Genomic DNA, 23,759 nt, shown 5'->3' with positions numbered 1-23,759 from the left:
GAAAGTGTGTACAACTTTTTGTAGAAATACAGCTAGAAGTAGTGTTACAGTTTTGGTATGAAACAGTATTTTAAATAAGTTAGAGGAAGGTTCAAAATTCACTCAAGTATGCTGTATGGTTGTTATATATCATTAGATGAGAAATATTTTGGAACAATGAACGACTTCACTAGAGCTAGGGTAACTTGATCACTTTTAAGGATTTTTACATTAATTTTAAAATAGTTATTTTTATTTTCTGGTGCCTAGTGGTGTGTTATTTGTGACAAAAGGGACATTTGGACAGCTGACATGTGAATGGCAATACACTTATGATGAATTTACCAAAGAACCATTCATCGTTGATGGCAGAAGATTACGCATTGAAGCCAAGGTATGTTAACATAATCAAGTTTTGTTTCCTTTTTGTGTTACTGTTTATAAAATTCAACTTTGAATTCCTGATCTCTTGCCTTTTGAATTCTTGATCTCTCTTCTAGTTGAGATGCATTCAGAGAAGGGAGTTGAAATTTGGCATGGGCAAACTCTCTCAGATAACTAGCTTCTGACTGTTCTAAGCAGAATGGTGCCTTGATGTTTTCAGATGAATTTATTCCTTGAGCCCTGGGAATTTTTTGTTGGTATGCACCAGTTCGTGGTGTATTCATAGTTTGGAAAATGGTGATACAACAAAACTCTCTCAGAAGATTGCAGATTATTTTTGTTACATACTCTGGCACTGTGGAAGTATGCCAATATGTGGGCTTCTCCCTTGTTGTGATCCCAAAGATTCAAATATATCAGAGCAATACATTTGCATGTGCTATGCCTCGAGGTTTTTTTTTTCATTTGCTAGTAATCAAATTATTGAAAAGTATAATAAATATTAATGGCTTCATAAAAACCTTAATGACATATGCTTATCCCTTTCAATGCAAGCTGAAGAATTTCGCTCTCAGTTGCAATTTTTCCTTTAAAAAAAAAAAAAAATCCCAAAACTTACTTTCCCTTGTAAACTGGCAAAGAACATAAGGAGAAAGATGACCACTGATAACTGAGTGTACCTACAGAGGCAAAATTCCTTAAAGAAAAAATCTTAAATTCTTTTTGAGATGGTAACTGAATTTAATTTTTTCTCAATAAGTTTACCAGTGTTTTGTTTTGTTTCTGTTTTTAATAAGCTTCACGTGTATAATTACACATCTTGGTTGTCAGGACAGTCTTAACAGTGTACAAAGTCATTCAGTTTTTCACTCAGATTATTTGTTTCTATTGCAGAGAGCATGAAAGGCAGAGCCATATTGGTTTGGAATCCTCCAAACTGGATTTCTGACTGCAAGTGAACTTTTACAGGATGAAATAATTCTTAGAGTTTCTGCCATTTCAGACAATGCTGAATAACATATCCATCTTTACCCCTACACAGCAGTCATTTCAGAGTCCATTCACATGTCTGCAGTGTGCTCCTTACTGAAATCTATGGTTGAAAACTGTATATTGCAAAGCACTAATTATGTTCTATTTCTGAAGCCTAAGTTGCAATTTTCACTACCTAAGACCACTACTTGCAAGTCAGTGTTGGTGGATTGTCCACCCAGATAACGACTCACAGGAGAATGAAAGTTACAGCCTTAGGGAGTACTGGATTTTGTTACCCCTCATACTCCATTATCTGCCTTCCATTCCTACACACTTTTATAGTCCAGTCTCTAGGGTCTCCATGGTAAAAAGGGAAGTCTGTTATTGCTGGAGCATTCCACTCCACTGCGCTTTCATGCAGAAAATGAAGTTTCTCAGGGTGTGTGCATGCGATATGAACATACTCAGATTAGTGTAATGGGTACACGTGGCTGGCTGACCCATATAGCTGCCTCAATGGTAAATAACTTAGTCATAAAGTTTGAAGAAGCTAACTTCAATTTTTAATTACTGTCTTGTTTTTTAGGAACGAGTTAAGTCTGTGTTCCATGCCAAAGAATTTGGAAAAATTATTAATTTTAAAAGTCCCGAGGATGCTAAGGTAAAGTCAAAATACTATTACAATACTGTTTCAATTACTGTGCTAAATTTGGCTTAAAAAGTGAAACAGAAATATTCTTAACCTGAAGCTACTATGTATATTTAAAATTCTTTATTGGCACACAGCAGTTACACAGATGGAAATGGCAATGATCTATTCAGTAATGAATTTCAAAAATACACAATCCCAACACCACACTTTTCCTTACATAAATCTTTGGAATTATAAATGTCTGTCAATGGCTGATTTAGCAATAACGCTAACAAAAGCTAATCAATCAAGAATGTGAACTAAAACAGCATGTTTTAATAGAACAAACGATATTTGTAAATTACTCCTAGTTTAATTTTGGGGGGATGAGGGGGTTGTCATTCCTCTGTTCCTCAAAATATGGTTTTGGTTGAAGAATGAAGAAAATCCGTTAATAGAAACACAAATAGTTTATTTGATGTATGTTATTACTACTTTTATTATATACATATTCTATGTATATAAGAAAAAGATACATGTATATTCTATGTATATAAGAAAAGAAGATCCCTTCTTTTTGACATCACTAGATTTGACTACAGCAGAGAGTAGGAGCACTTTGGGTCTGCTACCAGAACTATGAGGTAGCCGGATTGTGAAAGTTCTGCCTTGTTTTTATTAGTGTAGCTAATCGTTTTCTGAAACAATAAATTAGTCTTCACACCAGTGTGATATGGTACCCTAGGATCATGCTTTGAAACAGTCTGTGAAAGTTGCATCCTGTCACTAGTTTAGGTTGCTTTTGCATCTTCTCATCAGTTTAAGTTGCTTTTGTCTTCTTAAGGGTAGTTTCACTCAGCAGAGGTTAGATACTGTTTGACTCTTACCTCAAAAAGCATTACAAATGCTGTCAAGGTATTTGAGGGCCCCATGCTGAATTTGTCTTGTCTGTACTCTTTGGAGATTCTGAGTTCCTCTTTTATTTTTTTTTTCCTTTTTGGCTGTTGTGGGGCAGGAGGGGCATTGAGATCCCGTAGTCTGTGTGGGAAGGGAATCCCATCTATGCCCCAGCTAAATCAGGAACAATTCCAAAAATCAAATTAGTGCATCGTATTATGTATGCTGTAAGTCTTAAGCAAAAGAAAAGAAAGCTGAGAAAGTTGTGTGCACTTTTCACAAAAATGTTGGTTTGTGTAGATTCCTAGAAAGGCCCGTGAACATCACAAAAGCAATAGGAATGCAAATATGAGGGGAAAGTTCACTGTCTGGCAGGCTTGGTAAGGAATGTGGTTTTATCTTAGAGAAGGAATACTTAACAGATTCATTAAAAATTGTCATCAGGGCCATAGGGGCTATCCTACAGAAAGTAAGTCTTTGAGAGTCACTTGTGGGATGTTTAGCCTATGGCTCACATCTGCAAATGTGACACTTGTGCTTGAGTATATAGAGAGACGACACTGAGGGAAATGTTCGAGGAACAGTGAAAACCAAACTTGCAGCCTTTGCAGTAAAAAGGCTACGAGGTCATTTTCAGTGCCACTGCTTTGTGAACGTTGTGTCAGTCTAGTGGACCCTGTAAGGTTGTTCATCTCTGAGAAGTGCCATATTCTGATGTGAATAGTAATATCTTGAACAGACAATTCTTCTTTCAAACCTTCAGCATCCAGGTAAACAGAAGCTCTGGTTTCCTTGAGGGGGGTGAGCTTGTGATGGGGAGGAGGGAATCCTAAAGATCTGTAACATAGAACCTGATCCAGTAGCAAAATCTGATTTGTAATAATCCACTCAACTTCTTTGCAAGCATTATGCAGCTTTCTCATGGCAATTTCTTTGTATAACTTCATTTACTACCTTAGATTTCCATGTCACTGCCCCTTTCCCCTCCCCCTCCGCCCCTCCCCCCTTTCTTTTTTTTTTAAGAGTCTTTGATTCCCCTCCCATGTTCAGTAAATGTGTGAACTTGAAATTCCTGTGAAGAACCAAATAAAGAAAGCTTCTTTCTAAATAGCTGTATTAACACATTGCTGGAAACTATTCTTGTCCTCTGCCTTCTCTTATCCTTGCTTCTCTGTTGTCATCTGTGATTAGTCTAGAGTTGTAGACTAATGCAGAGCATTAGTAATGATGTGGGTGAAATGATGATGTCATAATTTTTTTAAAATATTCATTGAAATACAAACCAGGCAACTGAATTATTAACGTAGCCAGTTTCATTAGCTGTGGTATTCAATGTCAGATATTGGTACTTAAATGCCTCCATTTTCATGTAAGAAAATCGTGAGTTTGTAATCTACAGTAGAATTTTGAGCACTGTGTTAAAAACTCTATTAGGAAGAGAGCAGGTAATGAAGTGTCTGGTCAGCTCAATCTAATTTCCAGCTGCTTTTTGTGGTTTTTAACAAGGAAACATTTTTATTTTTTCCTTTTCCTTCACACAGTGGATCCTTTCTAAACTGGAAGAAGTGAGAGAGAATCAGCCAAAATTGTAATGAATGGAGAAGCACCAAGATATGAAGAACACTGAACAGCCACCTTTTAATTCCTGTTTAACAAGCAGAACTATTTGAATATTAGCAACAAAAGCAAAAACAGGAGGGAAGGAAGATTTATGAAATTGTTTACTATGGTCACAACAGTCTATGGCTATATCACAAAAATAGATGGCGTTAAGTTAAAAAACCAAACCCTAGCAATCAAAAAAATTCTGCCAAGTTTTGGCTTGTTTTCTTTGGTTTTTTAACATAAGAATTCCAGATTTAATTTTTATAAATACTGTGTAAAAAGAAATTGTTTTACCATTACTTTTGATATTGAAATTGAACTCTGGAATAATTCTTATGATACTATTCAGAGCAAATCTTTCCATTTTGATTTGATTCTGAAAATTAATACTTAGTTTCTGTCTTAGATTTCATATGACTTGAGGCTGTATTGAAATTAAAATTTCTTTATCAAGGGAAATGTTAACTTGATAATCACTAGTCTTACAACTCAAATTCTACGAAGGAGGGTACTGACCAGAGAAGTCTAATTTAGATGATCACAGGAGTGGCTGCTTAGTTAACAATACTATTTTCGTTTTGTATATGAATGGACCAGGTCATGATGAATTTACAGTACAGTATCACTTTGAGTGTGAACTTTTTTTATATTCTACTCAAGGAAACGTTGCAGCACCTCTATCAATATTCACAGAAAATATAACAGTTTACAAAAATGTGTAATGGGGAGAATTAATATATCTCTGCACTAAAAATAGTAATTAAAGCCTTTTATTTTAAATAAGTTATTAACAGTCTTGCAACTTAAGGAGTCTATGGGGTTATAAGTGCACTGTTGCATACCAAAAATAAATGCCTTGGATTACACAGCATTGTGTCTTAAGCAAGTGACTAATAAAGTCAAATTTATATTAAATAATAAATATAGTATTTCACAGTTGCTTTTATCAACTTTTCTTACCCAACGGAACTTTTTTGTTTCATATCCAGACAGCAGAACTTTAATAGGGAGAACTTGAATGTGTGCAATTCTGCTTATTTCTTAGATGTAGTAGTCATAGTATTGTTGAATGGCTGTTTACTGCAGTTGATATAAAAAGTACAGGAAACGGTACAGTGTTACATGAAGGTTTCCATAAATTCCCATATCAAAGTCTTCAGAATATCTGGTACATATACTAAGTACCTGCTGCCAAAATATTATTTCCAAACAATTGTTTGGAATGTTTATAGCTACAGGATATAATTCTGACATTGCTGGTGGTGCTTGAGAGATCCAAATTGTCGCATTATTGTAAAATCTAAAATGACTAGCATGCTAACCTACAATTGCAGTTCTTTAATTTACTGAAAGTTTTGCCTTTGGTGTTGAGTAACCATTTAGCAGGTTACAAAGTACGTGTAATCTTTTATTTTTTCCCATAAATTGTAAATTGAAACAAAAGATTATAAGAGGATTCCAAACTATGACATTGACTGTGTTACTCCACTTGTTTGTACACCAAGCATGTACCAAGAGTATTAACTCAGGTTATTATCGTGCCAAACTAATAGAATACTTTGCCTTAGATAAGTAGTGTTATTAGGTGCACTGAGTACCTTTCTATATCTGTAATTTGTTTTTCATGTATCACTTTTCATCTTAGGCATGATAGTTCAATTAATAGCCTCATTGTGAGCTTGATTCTTGATTACTGTGGTGTCTTCTCCTCTCTGTTTCTATCCCCAGTATTTACTGATTATCTGCTGCAGCTTTCACTTCTAGTACCTCTTGCAAGTACATTGTACTTTCCTATTTGTGTAGTTTTTCAATTCACCCTATTCTAAATATTTTCTTTTCTCACAGCCTGTATTTCAATTATTGCCAGTTCTTAACTTTCTTACACTTATTTTGCCAACAGACTCCTGATTCTCAAATCTCAGCTGGCTCTTCAGTAATATTTGAGCAATTTAACCATTAATGTTGAAGGATTTATTTTAAATGTGCATGTCTGTGGTTAAGCTCATGTTTTGGAAAACATAACAATTCCCGCAAAATTGCTTTTTTCCTGCAGAGCAGAAAATATTTTGATCTTCTGTGCTAACTAAAAGCCTTAACACAAGAACACTGGAAGTGTTCAAAAGTCAACATGGGACGTTTCCCCTACCTTCCTGCTTGTCTCCACTTGTAATGACAACATGATTTTCTATAGTTCCATTTTTCCAGTCAGTAGATTATATCTTTTTCCTTTGTTTTTTTCCTTATGCTTTCTCCATACAGTCATGAATGAATTTTGTCACTTCTTGGCTGACATCAGTTCTCCTTGTTTTAACTATACATCAGCCTGGGGCGAGGAGAAAGGTATTCAGGCTTAGGCCATTGTGTAGTTTTCTGGAGTACTGCAAGTTGTTCGAGATGTCCACTCTGCTGCGCCTCATTCCTTATTGCAATATGCATATTTTTTTCATCAAGAAGGCAGAATAGATACAGTAATTTTTATTAAAAATTTATATGCAATTAGGCAAGGGGATCACAAAAAAATGAAAATGTAGGTGTTTGGGTCTGTTAACTGTTGTGTTTAAAAGTATACCATAGCCTTTACTGAAGTACTGAAGAACAGTTTCTCTTCTAGATGACTGTTACCTAAACTTCATACCTTTGAGAAACGTCATTTGGGTTGTCAGTAGTAGTTTGTAAGGGGTTAGAATTACCTCTAAGAAGTCAATGACAAACCAAACATAGAATCAAAGATGCCGGACACATTGCTAAAACATTTGTAAGTCTTAACTGTTTGCACCTCTCTTTGTTCAGCTGCATGGCTTTGCATGGCATGGCTCCTCTGCTTTCCATGCTTCTCCCTCTCCTTCCCCCCTCCTCCCTCCAACCTTTTCTTTGCCTTGAATAAAGTGAAACTGAATTTTATTTGACTGGAATGTGATTATTATTTGGTTGGGTTTTTTTTTAATACTGCTTTAACAGGTTGATACCATTACTCAGAATTTCATAGGTAGAAATTGACAAATTAAGTCAAATCCTGTCTCTGAGAATGCAAGGTCAAGCTTCTGTTGCAGCCATCTCAGTGACAGCAGAATGCAGACTTTAGTTTTTACCTTTGGTATATTATAAGGACAAGTTTTTAATGACTGGATTTACATGTATAAGCTTCCTTTAAAATACTGTGGGTTTTTTTTTTCCTTTTGCCGTATTGAAAAATATAGATTATGTTGCCAGATACCCAGATTCTTAAGAAATCCTCTTTTTTTTCCCCAAACATTTTTGTACATACACCATTAGCTATTTATTATTTTTAGCACTTCACAAAATACACTCACATACCAAACAAATCACTAAGGTCTTTTGTTCCTTCTGAGTTATTTTGAGCCATCTATGTGCAAATATCAAATACCACACACTAGTCAATAAGAGATTAATATTACTGTGTAATGGTAGTTAAAATTTAATACGTACAACATATTATTGAATTTGAACTACAAACCCTAAGTTTCCTAATTACTCTGCTGATGTAAAACAGTTTCAGTAAATACATCACATACCTTAATAGGATTGCTGTTTTGTGGCTTGTTCATAAATCGCTCCATATCCATATGACATTAAAATAGATCTGTATATATTTGATTTGTATGTATTTCCTGATATTGCATTAGCTTCAAGAATGAGAATATTTCACAAAACTATTCAGAAGATTCTTCCCCCTTCTTCCCCCCCCCCCAGCCCCGATCCTTTCACGTTTGAATTCCAGAAAAGAGCTTCCTAAAGACTGCATTGCTTGGAATCATGTAAGTATTGTACAAGGCAAGAGCATGCAGTGTTTCTTCAGCAAATCATGCGATTCCACAGTACCTTTTTCCAGCATTAAACTCTCCCAGTTGATCCCTCTCCATCTTCAGTGACTAATCTTTACTGAAGTTTCAGCAAAAACTAAAGAAGCAACCAATACCAACAAAACATTTACTTACCAGGAATAAAGGATATAGGTGGCTAAAGTACCTAAGAGGTAATTACTGAGGTTTGGCTGTGTTTCTTTTTCCTATGTTGATCAAAACTTTTGTCAAGGAAGGGTCTCGGGTTCTATGCTTTAATCTGTTACTAAAACCAGACTGGGCGAAGGACCTGTCTGTCTCAGTATTGTATGCAGATTATTATGGAAATTAATGGAATACCATGGCAGGGTTTTTTTCCTTTTTTTTTTTTTTTTTTTTAAGGAACTGAGACCACATATTTCAAAAGAACAGGGCTATTAAATGTGAGAACTGTTGGTGAAAAATACTTCTAATATGCATTGTGTATTTGTAATTGTCTCAGATATGCTGCAAAGTTTCTGGCTTAGATTTGTTTTTCATGTGTATTACAATAATTGTTTCATTATGCAGATCAAGTATTTCACACTCTCATACAGAAAACATTTGTGTTTATCACCATCATCTCTTGAAATGCAAATTGTCATAGTGTGGTTATGCAATTCTTGAATGCCTTATGCTTTTCTGTCTAGAACTGAACAAACTAGCAGATAGCTGACACCTTTTTTCCTGCATATAACTCTATAACCAAGTCAAGATTTGCCTCTTGTTATCCTTACTGGTGGATTACTTAGGGGTTTTCTGGGCAGTATGGGCAAGTATATGCATAGAATCATAGAACAGTTTGGGTTGGAAGGGACCTTTAAAGGTCCTCTGGTCACCTAGGAACCTGAGCTTTGTTATTTGACCTAAGAAATGCAACTATGATCTTGGTCACAATTTTTCTTTTGTGACTGCAAGTGGGATCTAAGCATCTAAAACTCCACTCACAACAGACACAGGATTTTTATAAAGAGATTTTGATTGTTTTCAGGGTAAATCTGGAACAAGAATTCTAAATATTCTTGTAATACTTTGAGGGAGGAGTAAATTGGCTTTTAAGTCTCCTCCTACAAGTAGCAAAAGAATATCCATGCCGTTAATTTTTATTAACTTATCATCCCTGGATCAGCATATCAAAGGCTGAAACAAATGTGACTGCCAGAACAGGCATTGTGAGGTAGGACACTAATAGGTAAACTGGGAGAAAAAACTGAATTCTCTTTTTGCTGGATATCTTCCAGTTTTTAATCTTTGTGGGTTTTCATTCCTTGTTGCATCAAGCAGGTCGATAACTATGTGCAGAAGTTAGTCTTGGTAACTGGCCCTATGAATGTTTTTAAATGTTGGTTGTGAAGCGTGAAAGAAAAGCATTCTTGTATTGATGGCTCCTATAAAATGGTAACTGTCTCACAATCTGCAGTTTGTGCTCCAGCAAAGCCAGGCTCCCAAATTCATGGTGCCAATGTGCTCTTCATATAGACAGCAAATCCTGACTCAAAATACCAAACCACTAAGAGTTTAAACAGACGTTTTTCTGTAAGTTCCCAAGGGGCTCAAAACTGGATTAAGCAGTTCAAGCGCCTGAGCATTTCATATGCTTTCCTCCATCAAATCTGCTGCTCTAGAGAAAGTATTTTTGTTGTCTTCATGTGACTGGAAGTTCTTAAGTAATGTAAAACTCCAGTATCTACAGATTTTATGACAAGAAATGCTTTTGAATTACTTTGAGCAACAGGGGTTAGTTCAGGACAGCATGTCTGAGCACTTGTCATGATGTCAGTACTTCTGAGGGGAGGGTAGAGATAACGTGGGGAACACAGACAACACGCGAATAGATGTGCTTTGTGTCGGTCCCCCTTGGTGGCTTCTTGTTCAGCAAGTGGCACTGTACCCCGTGTCTCATCCCAGGGTGTACTGACTGCACTGTTCCCTCAGTACTCATTACTGCCGTTCATTAGTATGGGCACAACGTATAGGTCAGTGTCCTTCCTCCCTGAAAAACGGTAGAGTGGCATCAAGAACAAGCTTCTACTGCTTGTTCCAATGCTAAAGGAAGAACAAATGAATCAAACGTTACGGGATGTTTTCTCCTTAGCAACCAACACCAGCTCCGAACATACTTTACTTTTTTCTGTATTGCTGAACAAAAGGGAGCTGTGCTGCTTAATATGTGAAATGGTAAACATTTTTTTATGGGCAGTGAGAGGTCAGGGTGTGCTTTTCACAGGACTGAACTGCGAGAGCTATCAACGTGGCTGAATACACAGGAGCACTACTCAAGCTGAGATATCAATGTAACTTGACTTCATTCTGTGCTGCATAGAAATTGCTACTTTATGCCAATAGTAAAAACTGTTGCTATAATATTTCTTCTTGGAAAAATGGAATTTTCATGTATTTAAATACAGGACAACCTCAGCACATCTTTTGGGTTGAATTGCTGCTGATAGCAGACTGTTCTACTAAAATGCTCTCCTTACCAGTGTTGCTGGGTTAGCTGATCAAGTGCCAGTGATGACCATGAATTTTGCATGGGTAAAAAAAGCTTTCAAGATTACCCTAACAGGAAAACGGCTGGAAATCGGCTGGAAATCTTCAAGGGGAGAGGTTTTACTGCTCTCTAATCCATGCAAAACTACCCATAAAGCTCAACGACAGGAAAATGCAAAGTGCAAAAAAAGCAAGTTATGTTAGTGACTTGGAGGAATTTAAGGCCTAGTTTATCGCAGGCAGCTGTGGGTGATCTCTGAGCTCCTGTGGTGGTGAACGCTGAGAAAGTTTGCTAAATGCCTTGCTGTTTGAGAAACTCTGTTCCCCTTCAAACAGAATAAATTCCATGGACTGCCTACAAGATCTTAATCAGCCATTCCTTGACTGTGAAAGGTATTTTATTTGTTGTAGGGCACTTGAACAAAAAGGCAGTGATACGCACGGGTCACCAATAATTAATCTTTTGTAAAAGTTCCTAGGACAGTAACAGGTTTGGCCTATCTAGCCTACTGAGAGATGCTTCTCGAGAGTGAAGTATGTTTACCCTAGTCTTTCAACTACATTATTCCAAACAAGAATATAAAAATGTCTCGTACCCTAAAATAACAGTAACTCGTCATTTTTAAGATATCACTGTTTGAAATTTTATGAGCTACGATTGTAAATGCTAAATAAAATTTTAAACAGAAAGGGAAAAAAAAAAGAAAAATCTTAAGAAAATACCAGCTGCACAGCAATGCAGTTATGTACATTCTTCTAAATATACCTAATTCCCACAGCTGTCAAAAAATAACTCAAAAAAACTAATATGGGAAATATGAACACAATATTTTAAACATATAGCTTAAAAAGTAAACTTTGAAACTCATTCTTTGAAGTTCTCTTAATCCATACTTCTTCAGTAAATATAAATGCTTCTCCCATTTCTGTAAATGGTTTTTAAAAAGGCACCTTTTTTTTTTTTTATCAACACAGGCTGTGCTATGAGTAAGCCACAGTTCGTGGCTGCAGGCGTATTTTTTCTTTAAACCAGGTTAAACTCCCTCAGGTTTAATTGCAGGATCGTGTCCTTGACAGCAGCAAAGACGAAACGAATATTTTCTGTGTCTGTGGCACAAGTGAAGTGGGAATAGATTACTTTCTCCTTGTCTGGATTCTGATCCTGATACAGCTTCAAAATGAAGTCTCTGGCAGCTTTGACATCTTGTTTAGGTCCTAGTCAAAAGCACAGTTAGTGGTTTGAACAATTAAAAGCTATGGGTCAAGGAAGAAACATATCGACAGTGTCTTAACAGGCTAATTTAATATTTAAATGCCAAATCACCATAAAGGCATACTCCCTTGTTGGCATCTTCTCATTCATATGTTAGGTGAGCAAAAGCTGTTACAACACTGCTTTCTAAAATGTGTGGAATGTGCTTTTTTCAATGCTAAACCTTACAGGTCAAAGTAATTTTTTACAAAAACCTACGCAACTGAAATTACCCAGCATATATTAATAGTTTGCTACGTTACTGGAGTATGTCAAAGACCATGAGAGAAACCACATTTTCTGAAACACACAGAGTAAACAGGATTCTCTTTGGCCAAGAAAGGGACGTGTGTTTTCTCTGCAGCTATTAAATCTTTATAACTTTTTTCACTATTAATTGTAGGATTCAATGTGATACATGTCTTGCAGAATATAATACTGTATTAAGTAACAGAATATATCTGTGATTATTTTCATCATTCTTTTGGCAAATTTAAGTATCAGTAACATTTGTTAAGGAAAGTTACTCAGGCTGCTTTTTAACTTTGGGCTTTTACATAGATAACAAGGTGTAATAATAAATGCAAAGCTATACTAAGGGTTTTTACTATATAAAGAGTTGGATTAATAGCTGTTTTCCCAAAGTTCCCCCTGTATCTTGTCTCTTGAGATCGAAGATGAAAAACGTGCTTCATCTCATAAATAAATAGTGATTTGCCACTCGAATGGTAACAGAATGGCTGCAAGAAATCTCTTAAGACTCTGTCCACAATGCTCCACTAAAAGAAAAAAAAGTTCCAGGAAAACTAAGTGACTTAAGTTTGTATTTTAAAAGATAGAATAGGAAAGCATAGATATTAAATATATTGCATAATTCCACTTTCTGTGTTCAGTGTAATGAGGAAAAACTAACTGGATTAAATATGACTTGTTTTGTGAAGATCGTGTGGGATAAATGCTTACCTGTGTATTCTGGAAAGTAACTAATGAGATGGGAATACATGATTTTCTCTTCTAGAAGATCTTTTTTATTTAAAAACAAAATGACTGAAGAATTCAGAAACCAGGGATATGTAATGATAGTTTTAAATAAGGCCTTGCTTTCTTCCATTCGATTCTACAACAACAAAAATAAATAGGGTTACACTCTCTAGTCAGTAGCATATACAAATCATGTCAGCCAGAGATCATAAAGTTTGTTTTGAAAGCTTTTTAAAAAATATTACTTTTATTAAGCACGATTGCAATGCACTGGTTTATCATTACTCTTCATGTTCTATATCCTTTTATTCACTGGGTTTTGGATCATCTCTATGAATGGCATGATGGCATGTGAAATCTCTTTGAATTCTTGTATGAGTGAGTGAGCAGCCATGGACTGCAGCTCTTATAAAAGCCTCTTCTGACCTCACAGTGAGAGCTGAATCAAGGTGTATGAGGTCAAGTATCTGATATTAATATACTGTAACACAGCTAAAGGACAAGAGCATGTGTGCTCATCTATACTAGTAATAAAGTCTGTCCATTTCAAAAGAGATCTAAGGAACGCTACATTCAGAAACTGCTGTTTGGAGTTCCTGGGGATAAGCTTCTCATGGCAGTGAGTTTGTTATTTATTTCCTAATGTCCAAAGTGAGTATAACAACATGTTCAAGATACTGCAAGGAAAAAGAAAATTAGAGTTACCGAAGTTGTTTGTGCATCAAAAGATGACAGGAAACTTTGAAAACTCTACCTCGACTACAATGGATATTGTGACATTTCAGCAAGTGAAGTAGGGTACGCTTTTCACAGTTCAAACAGATCTCGAGAAAGTGATCTATAACGGCTTTGGGACTTTAGAATTCAAATGGTATTAAGCATTTTTGAAGGAAATTTGAAGAAATCCTCATACTGCAAGATGTAAAGCAACCACTACCAAAAGTAATGCAGTGCCACTAATATGCTTTTCCGTAATTGCCTATGGTTTTCTTTTTCGCATCATTCTCTATAACATCTGGCTACTGATGATGATGGCACTCTAGAACAGATGGGAGAACTCATCATGTTTTCTAACCTTGGGATGGAAGTAAAATTTAAGTTATTTTGTTTTAATTTTCCTTAATTAATGCACAGGTTAATTCTGAAACATCAGAGACATAAAAACCAAACCGACAAAAAAACTGGTTACAGATGACTGAGGTAGTTTTACTTGCTTAGAGATATTCCTGATACTCAAATTCTCAAACAATTGACATGGCCTAAGTCATTTAAGTGTCTTTTAAGGGAGAGTTCACTTTTACAGGCAGGCTGCTGATTTAATACAACTTTGGGACTGCTTGATCACCTTGTTAATGTAATTCTAGTATTTACAAATACTTTTATGAAAACATGTGAATTCTGTCTTCTTAAAAAGCACACATCTTTTTCTGTACCTTATGTACCCCACTCCTTACCTCATTGTCACATTCTGCCAAGACTTGATCATATTCACTTAATGCAACTAAGAAAATGATGGAAGTAACACTTTCAAAACAGTGGATCCACTTCCTTCTTTCTGACCTTTGGCCACCTACATCCACCATCCTGTCAAACAGAAATGCAGTCAACATTAGTCATTTTCATGAGATACTTTAAGTATATCCAAAGGCGTTATGACAGGTTGCCTACTTGAGATAAGCTTGAACTGTGAAAAGTATATATTAACATTGTATGTTCTGTTTAATATTAAACTTGATTCACTTGCTGTAGTGCTACAACTTTTACTGTTCTTTAGTGTTGCTGTGGGTTAATCCCAGTGGGCAGCTAAGCACGCTGCAGCTGCTCAGTCACTACCCTGCCACACTGGGGGTGGACACGGGGGAGAGGAAAGAAAAAGTAAAAGCAAGAAAATTTGCAGGTCTAGATTTAAAAAAAAAAAAAAAAATAATTGTTTAATAAGTGAAGGATAAATGGAAGAACAGATAAAGAAAATGAGACAAGTGATGCAAAAGCAATCCTTGACCACCTCCCATGGGTAGCCCATCCAGTTGCGAAGAAAAAGATGGCCAACCTCACTAAAGCCCCGTCTTTTCACTTTTATCTCTAAGGATGATGTTATATGGTGTGAAATATGTCTTTGGTTAGTTCAGGTCATCTGCCTGGCTGTGTGTCCCCCCCCCACCAGCATCTCATGCACCCCCCAACCTATTCACTGGGGGCAGAGAAACAGAGAAGGCCTTGGTGCTGTGCAAACACTATTCCGCAAAAGCTAAAACACCGGTATGTTTTCAGTACTGTTTTGGTTACAAATCTAAGACACAGCACCATATTGGCTGCTATGAAGAAAATTAACTTTATCCTAGCCAGGCCCAGGCCAAGTGTATAAGCCACTTGAAGCACAATACAAAATATAATGGTTGCTTTTTTTCTGTGTGGGCAGAAGTTTTAGCAAGACAGATGTGAATGCATTTGATTTTGTTTACTCACACACTCCAAAATCTCCCTTGCCCCCTCCCCCTGCAAAAAACCCACATCATCTCCAGCGTAGTTGTATCTCACTACTCAGAACAATCAAAATGCTCACAAATATCTTAGTTCCACATCAAATTCCTGTGGTTTTGCAGACAGTTAAGAAGTCCCTCACATTTCATCTGGGTCAAAGTGTTCCCTAGAACATTCAATTTTCCAGGAAAAAAACAAACAAACAACAAAACCACAGTTAGGCTGGTTTGACCATGTGTTATCAGAGTGCATTCTGGTTCTGTGTTGTAACTGCAAGCAGGTGTTTGCTCATGATGAAATGGGTGGTTTGGTGGAAGAACATCTATAATCATGCCAGTGTGAATTCTGCAATTTTGAAATAAAAAAAAAAAAGAAAATGCTATCCCTTAGAAAATCAGTAACCCCGCCTGTTGCAATAGCTTGTCTAGTAGCAGATAATTTTAAGGAGCTTCTCAGACGTTCTTTCAACTTTACATTTGTTTCCTTCAATTCCACTGAATGGGGTTTTTTTGTATATGACATGGCAGGAAGAATAGAAGTATGTACTGTGATGACCCTCCACTTTTTTTTTTTTTTTGTCCTCTTCCTTCTCTCTTCCCTAACTTTATCTAACTGAAAGTTGTAAACTCACTTTAGGGCTTTAGCATATCTATTAGGGCCCTCTCTTCCAAACAGTTACAGTCAGGAGACAGAAACTGTTGGCTCTAAATGGAATTAAACTCCATCCCGATATGAGCACTCATGTTAGTACAACTGCCTAGCCTCTGCATCACCCCATTTAAGGCTTTTAATTAAACCAGTAGTTCGGAATACACAGTAATTGGGCTGCTTGAATTGAAAAGTCTTTTTCATGTAATGTAAATTTCAAAAGGAATGTTTTGAAACCACTCAAGTTACTATATTAACTTTGGAGACTAAAAGGGCTGGAAACACCTACAACACTCACTGAATGCAAAAGCTTAAAGGACCTTAGAAGTAAAGTTGCAGCACCTACTTTCATAATTATATACTGAATCATTTGACAGGCAGTCTTACCTAAATATAATATTTTCTAAATCAAAAGGATACTCGGTAATTCCTGTAGTTGGCACTCGGACTCTAAGAATATCTTGCTGAGTTGGCACAAATGAGGGCATAGCAATACGATCAAGGTCAGTAAGATAACTGAAAAGTTAAATATAAAACAGAAACAAGATTAATACACTATCATAAATTAATCACGCAGATTCAGAATCAAAGTACTAACCAGCAATCACAGAAATGTTCCCACAAAAGCATCTAAACAGAAATTGAGCTGTCCATGGCCTTAGCGCATTGGTTGCTGGCATAAAACAATAAAACCCTTTACTTTAACTGAGGCCTGCATGTGCATTTCAGGCAGAATAATACTAGTCAAAAGAGATGACGCCTGCATGTTCTATAGACAATCAGCCCCACACCCAAAATTATGAATTTTATCTGAATAATCTTTGCTGTGTACCCCAAAATAAACATCAGAATGAAGATCTGAACACAAATATAAATATCAGGCCTAGCCATAATGTTTACCAACAGTGCTCTATCCCCTGCCACTTCATTCGTGATTCTAATATTGCACACAAATGTGAAAGGTTGCTGGACAGAATTCAGAAAAGTAATTAATAGAAAGCACGGCTAACATGACTGCTTCAAATTTATATATTTTTAATATAAGAGATGTTTCTCTTCTGCCCGCCCAGACTTTCTTAACTTTACCCTCCTTAGTTTCATAGAGCTCTTCTGCTTTTCATGGGATTAAATTCTAGGATGACATTCCTGTGCCTCAATAAATGAGCAGTGTGTGAGCAAGACAAAGAACCGATGCCTAGTATTCCTCTCTGCAATGTATGTTTCCACCACTAGAAGGCAACATTAGACCATCCAAAATCCTAACAAGGCCTACAAAAAGTGTAAGGTGTACTCCAAATCCTGCAACATGGTTGTAGCACCAACCGTCCTTTATTTAAGCGTGAATTCCCTCTTTTGCCTCTGGTGGAAGAGGGAGACTGTCGATGTATTCTCCCCTTGCTGCCCAAACATCTCTCACATTCGAGCTCCAAAATAAAAAATTCTCACACTTAATGTTATCAATTACTCAGAAAAGATTTCTCTTAAGAAAATTCTTCCTCTCCAGCAATGTAGAAAATTGTTATTGAGCTCTGAACTGCAATTAACAGTAAAAGGACAATTTAATAAAATTTAAAATAAAACTGATTTTCGATTGTGGCTGATTTCTTAGAAAACGAGACTGCTGTAGACCATTAAGTGGCATCCTTCTTCTTCAATATAGGATTATTTAAGAACAAGGCAGACAAACATCTCTCAAGAATGATAACGTTTAACACACAGGAACAGATTGCCTATGTGTAACCACTCTGAGTTAAAGTTTACCATAAATGCCTAATCTAAATGTTCCTTGCTAAAATTTAACCCTGTTAATTCTCAACCTTGGCAGAAACAGAAATGTACATTTTCCGTTATCATGAGACAATAATTTTTTCACAATTAAATTGTTTGAAAATATGGGACTTATCTTCGTTCTTATTTATATCCTAAACTTTTCACGTAACTGAACTGTCTGACCTGCCTGCTTGTTGTCAATGTATTTCCTACAGCTGTTTTTCATTATTTCCCCCAAGGGAAACTCAGTTATGTACCAGCTGTGTTGACCTCAGAACTGGGAGGGATGATCATTCCAGTATGTTCAGAACGCCTAAAATTAAGTTTGTTTCATCACCCCAGCTTAAAATTTGTTATGTACCACAGGCCAATAGAGACACAGGTATACCTAATAAAATCAGAGTGAACCTATCTGTTCATTATGAGCCAGCAGTGTGCCCAGGTGGCCAAGAAGGCCAATAGTATCCTGGCTAGTATCAGAAACAGTGTGGCCAGCAGGACTAGGAAAGTGATCATCCCCCTGTACTCGGCACTGGTGAGGCCCCACCTTGAATACTGTGTTCAGTTTTGGGCCCCTCACTACAAGATATTGACGTGCTGGACTGTGTCCAGAGAAGGGCAACAAAGCTGGTGAGGGGTCTGGAGGACAAGTCTTATGAGGAGCAGCTGAGGGAACTGGGGTTGTTTAGCCTGGAGAAAAGGGGACTGAGGGGAGACCTTATTGGTCTCTACAGCTACTTGAAAAGAGGCTGTAGTGAGGTGGAGGTCAGTCTCTTCTCCCGTAACAGGCAATAGGACGAGAGGGAATGACCTCAAATTGTGCCAGGGTAGGTTTAGGATGGATATTAGGAAAAATGTCTTCACTGAAAGGGTTGTCAAGCATTGGAACAGACTGCCCAGGGAAGCGGTGGGGTCACCATCCCTTGAGTTATTTAAAAGTTGTGTAGATGTGGCACTAAGGTACATGGTTTAGCGGTGGACTTGGTAGTGTTAGGTTAAAGGTTGGACTCGATGATATTAAGGGTCTTTTCTAACCTAAATGTATGATTAACTTCATTATGTCTGGGTTGTCCTTGTAACTATGCAGTGTACTTACTACTTAGCAGAGTCTGAGAGCTGGAACTCCCTCCTTCTGTCATAGCATTCTTGAATTCCTGGGTCTTCCCAGAGATTCTTGATTGCTTTAACTTGTTCTCTTTCCAGCACCGTCACTTTATCCACTTCCACTTCTTTGATCATCTGAGCACTCTCCTAATCAATTAAATGATTACACTATTGTGAGAAAGGATTGCCATTTGCATGCAAGACACAATCTCCCCTTTCTTTATTATACTCTTCTCATCAATGACACTAAGCATCAGAAAGGAACCTAGCAGAAAATAAGCAGTTTTAATCCTTGAATGCATTTAATTTTTCAAGCGGAATGACTGCTACTGAATGTTTTAACTGATTTAGTCTTGATTACCGTCACCAGGTGTGATTTTTCTCAGTAAAAGGGGACCTTGACAAAGGTCAGAAGGAACTCTAAACCTACTGTTTTTAAACTCTCTAAATTTCAATACCAACTTATAATAGTGGCAATGTTTCTAAAATTCTAGATACTTTCTTTAGTACAGATACTTTTGGTTTGTTTGTTGGTTTGTTTTGTTTCAGGACAAACCAGAGGCTTCAAATCAGGTATCAAATTCCTACAAGCCATCTTCTGCTTAATACCTATTTCAGTGAGATACAGCCAAGGTACTACTCTGTGATAAGAAAGATTTCTTCTTTGCTCTCTGCTGTTAAGTGTAAGAGGTATTGCGAATATAAATGTAAGTTTTGCTTTTAAGGGATACAAAAGAATCTGTCATTCTGCAGCAAGTGGTGCAGTTAATTTGCTGGAGGGAAGGGATGCCATCCAGATGGGCCTTCACAGGCTTGAGGAGTAGGCCCATGTGAACCTCATGAAGTTCAACAAGGCTATGTGCAAGGTCCTGCATGTGGATCGGCGCAATCCCCAACATCAGTACAGGCTGGGGGATGAAGAGATTGAGAGCAGCCCTGTGGAGAAGGACTTGGGGGTACCGGTGTATGAAAAATTAGGTATGAGCCGGCAACATGCACTCGCAGCACAGAAAGCCAACCGTATCCTGGGCTGCATCAAAAGAAGCGTGGCCAGCAGGTCGAGGGAGGTGATTCTGCCCCTTTACCCCGCTCTTGTGAGACCCCACCTTGAATACTGTGTCCAGCTCTGAGGTGGCCAGTTCAAGAAAGACATGGACCTGTTGGAGCAGGTCCAGAGGAGGGCCACAAAAATGGTCAAAAGGATAGAACTCCTCTCCTATGAGAAAAAGCTGAGAGAGTTGAGGTTGCTCCGCCTGGAGGAGAGAAGGCTCCAGGGAGACCCTATTGTGGACTTCCAGTACTTCCAGCTTATAAGAAAGATGGATAACGACCTTTTACCTGGGCCTGTAGTAAAAGGACAAGTGGAAATGATTTTAAACTGAAAGTGGGTAAATTTAGCTTGGACATAAGGGAGAAATTTTTTATGAGGAGGGAGGTGAGCCACTGGACAGGTTGCCCAGAGAAGCTGTGGATGCCTCATCCCTGGGAGTGTTATAAGTCAGGTTGGATGGTGCTTTGAGCAACCTGACCCAATGAAAGATGTCCCTGTTCATGGCAGGGAGGTTGGGCTAGATGATCTTTAATTGTCCCTTCCAACCCAACCCATTCTATGACTGGAAGCATTCTCTTCAGTTCAACTGGGTATATAATAATGTTTGCTAATACCTTTATTGGTCTGGAAAAGTACTGTTCCAAATGAATTTAATACTGAAATAAATTAACTTGTTTAGTGTTTGGAATATAACAAGTTGGTTACTGTAAATTCAGTTTGCCAACACTTTTTCCAGTACACTGCTAGATATCATCTAGATTTTAACTTACATCCTCTTTAAAAATGAAGGAAGATTTCTTCCCAACCTCTTATTTTAAACCTAGGGGAGTCACAAATAGTAATGCTGCATACAGTTCTGGTTTGGATCTGGGGCAGTGAATTCTTGGGTCTGAACTGGAAAATCTAAACACTGATAGACCTGTTAATCTAGGAATTCGAAACAAGATAAAGATCAGTCAGAGAATAGGATTTTTGTAATTATGGGGTCTTTAAGTTATCACGGGCAACTGCAAAACTATGTAACATAGAACCTAATGCCTCAAAAGCAAATTCTCCTTGCTCATTTCAAATTAATTTTAAATACTGTAAGTCTCTAAAATGTTGTGAAAATACTACTCTTCTGAGTTTTCATACTAAAGATTTACAATGCAGTCAATGCTTGTGCCTGGGCAAATTCTGCATGATTGGAATTATCTTTCATTTTACAGGTATTCTGTTACACAAAACCAGATGCCAAGTCTTCTCATTTTAATGAGAACTGTTTTTTGTTTGTTTTTTTTTTTCAAATAGTAGTTAAAAGCTTTAACCTAATTTTTGCCACACTGTAAATTGTTAATCAACATAAAATAGTTTAAAATGCATTATGGTATAAATATTCCTGTTAGCATTTCTTGTAGATTCTTTACAGATAAAATCCATATTGGTTTTTCACCTTAATTTTACACAGCATACCAATATTAGCAAGCCAGGTAGTATTATCTACTGAATAAATTTTTCTGTTCTTTAACTATTAAATTATTATCATGTTGATCTAGAACAATGTGGGAAGAGCTTTACCTGTGATTTATACTTTATTTATGCACTGTATATGAGGCAAGAGATTAGAGACCCTGTGTTCTGGCAGTAACATTTCTCCATATTTTCAATCTTATCTGTTGAAAGATGTGCAGAACAATTTGGATTATGTGTAACTCTTCCTTCAGTTCACTGAAGTCACCGAACAGATATCCTTTTCTAAAGAAAAAAAAAAAGGGCACTGACATGCAAATACACAGAATTTCGACTGGGGTTGACTTGGGCTCCATTCCATGCTAAAACTTTGCATGTGTCGGAGAAGGCTTCATGTAATCATAGTTGCAAAACCAGCTTTGAGATCAGGTCCTTGTGAAAAGAAATATTTCCTAAGTGTCTACATCTGCAAATCTCAGCCCCCTTATATGGCCAAGTGCCATGTGACATTAGGAAAAATCCTTTTTGGGAAAATAATTCAGGTTAATCTTTCATTTCATAGTATATAACAAATAGAGTTCCATGCTGACAGCTAGTCTCATGGTCATAATTCAAAGAAAAAAATCCTACAATAAAGGGAAAAACTACGTAAAGCACCAAGCGATTTTAGTATCATTCCATGGGTATGTCTTCCTCACCCTCAGTAAACAGGCACGTTACCAATAAAAAACTCCTTTGGCATGAATTATGGATGGATAATATAAAATGAAAGCAAGGAAGTTTCAGTTTCTTTAAAATGCAGTCTTCAGGATAAATGAGTAATGAGTAATCTTAGGAGACAGTGTACAATAATCCAGCCAGGATCTGACGGAAAAGGGGATTAAACTTGAAACATGTTCCAAGATATCCTTAGAAGCAACAGAAAGTCCTTCAGACTAGGCAGCAGGAGAGTCCTGTATTTTTTTATACTGGGAAATATCAACATTTTAACCAAAAGGCAGGTGTTGCAGGGTTTTGTTTGAGTGTGTGTGCATATGCGCATGTGCGTATGAGTGTGTGTGACAATTTATTACTATCAGCAAACATTCATCATAAATAACAACCAGAGCAATGACAGCTATTTCAGCCTCTGACTACTGTAATGATTGAAGTAAATGATTTTTCTACAAAATTGTGTTGACATGATAACACATATCAATGTTAAAATAGGATTATAACTGGAAAATGATTTACATCCAGTTTTAAGTAATACTGACTGTTAAATATTGATATTAGCTATAGCTTAGTTGTAGATATTCTGTATTGTATTCACAGTCAAAACAAGTATTAATTGCAACTGAACTGAAAATTCGCAAGCCGTGTCAAAATTAATTAAGCCCCCAAACTCTACACAGCTCTTCCAGTAACTAATAAGAATGAGTTCTGCTAATCAGGACTTTAATTTTTAATTGTTGTATCTAACCCACTGAAGGATTTTTGCTGATTATTGCAAATAAGTGGCCTTCAAATCTGTCACAAACTGTGAAAGCTAATAAATTTTCTAACCAGTTATAGCTCTTTAAGCTATTTTGACATCTGCTTAAACGTCCAATTTTCCCTCTGGTTAAACACTACAAAGGGTAACTGCATGATGTAAGGTGCCCCAGAAGGCTCACAGGGTTTTTACTATTTTGCTGTAGAATCCCACCACTAGGAATTCTAGAAAAGGGTTATTAAATCTTGTCGACACTTAGTAATAATATAAGTTTACATTTTAACAAATACCTTTTGGCATTGCCAAAAGCAATGACAGTAGTTTAAGTATCATGAAACTTTATAATGGGATTTTGGCAAGAAGTAGACCTCAGTGTTTCAAGTGGACAGGGTCCTATTTTAAAAACTTTCTCTGCAAACTGGAAGAAGACCAGAAATTTAGTTTTCATTTCCCTCAAAGCAAGAGTGGAATTTTATAGAATTCTCACTTACCACTAAGAAGTTAGCCCAAGAGACGTTGCGGCAATATGCAGCATTGTAACACATGAGCAGAAGGTGCTTTACAGAAAGAACAGAAAGGGCTCACTAAAATCAGAAGAAAACAAAACCCCCCATATCTACAATCATTACAGACTGAACCAAGGAACAAAGAGAGGAAATGCAAAACAGCACACGCACATGTTAACAATGTCAGTTATTGGCATGTTTTTTTTAATGAAATACAAGCAACAAATGAGTTCCAGAATTCAC

The 23,759-nt window shown here is 36.9% G+C and overlaps 2 protein-coding genes across 2 annotated transcripts in view; one reads left to right on the top strand and one right to left on the bottom strand.

Annotated features, from left to right (window-relative positions):
• The window catches only part of VPS13A (vacuolar protein sorting 13 homolog A (S. cerevisiae)), a 147,888-nt gene extending 143,430 nt beyond the window's left edge, over window positions 1-4,458 (top strand). Inside the window, 3 exon segments of the mRNA XM_009882747.1 lie at window positions 250-373; window positions 1,925-1,999; window positions 4,408-4,458. Of these exon segments, the coding sequence (XP_009881049.1) occupies window positions 250-373; window positions 1,925-1,999; window positions 4,408-4,458 (250 nt within the window).
• Window positions 4,459-11,824: 7,366 nt separating this feature from the next.
• The window catches only part of GNA14 (guanine nucleotide binding protein (G protein), alpha 14), a 46,179-nt gene continuing 34,244 nt past the window's right edge, over window positions 11,825-23,759 (bottom strand). Inside the window, exons 2-6 of the mRNA XM_009882700.1 lie at window positions 19,029-19,183; window positions 16,550-16,678; window positions 14,488-14,617; window positions 13,016-13,169; window positions 11,825-12,015 (exon numbers count right to left, since the gene is read on the bottom strand). Coding sequence (XP_009881002.1) covers window positions 11,825-12,015; window positions 13,016-13,169; window positions 14,488-14,617; window positions 16,550-16,678; window positions 19,029-19,183 — 759 coding nt within the window. The remainder of the gene's footprint in view (window positions 12,016-13,015; window positions 13,170-14,487; window positions 14,618-16,549; window positions 16,679-19,028; window positions 19,184-23,759) is intronic.

Source organism: Charadrius vociferus, unplaced genomic scaffold (assembly GCF_000708025.1).
Source record: "Charadrius vociferus isolate BGI_N301 unplaced genomic scaffold, ASM70802v2 scaffold560, whole genome shotgun sequence".
Lineage (NCBI taxonomy): Eukaryota > Metazoa > Chordata > Aves > Charadriiformes > Charadriidae > Charadrius > Charadrius vociferus.
This window is presented reverse-complemented; position numbering and strand designations above follow the sequence as displayed.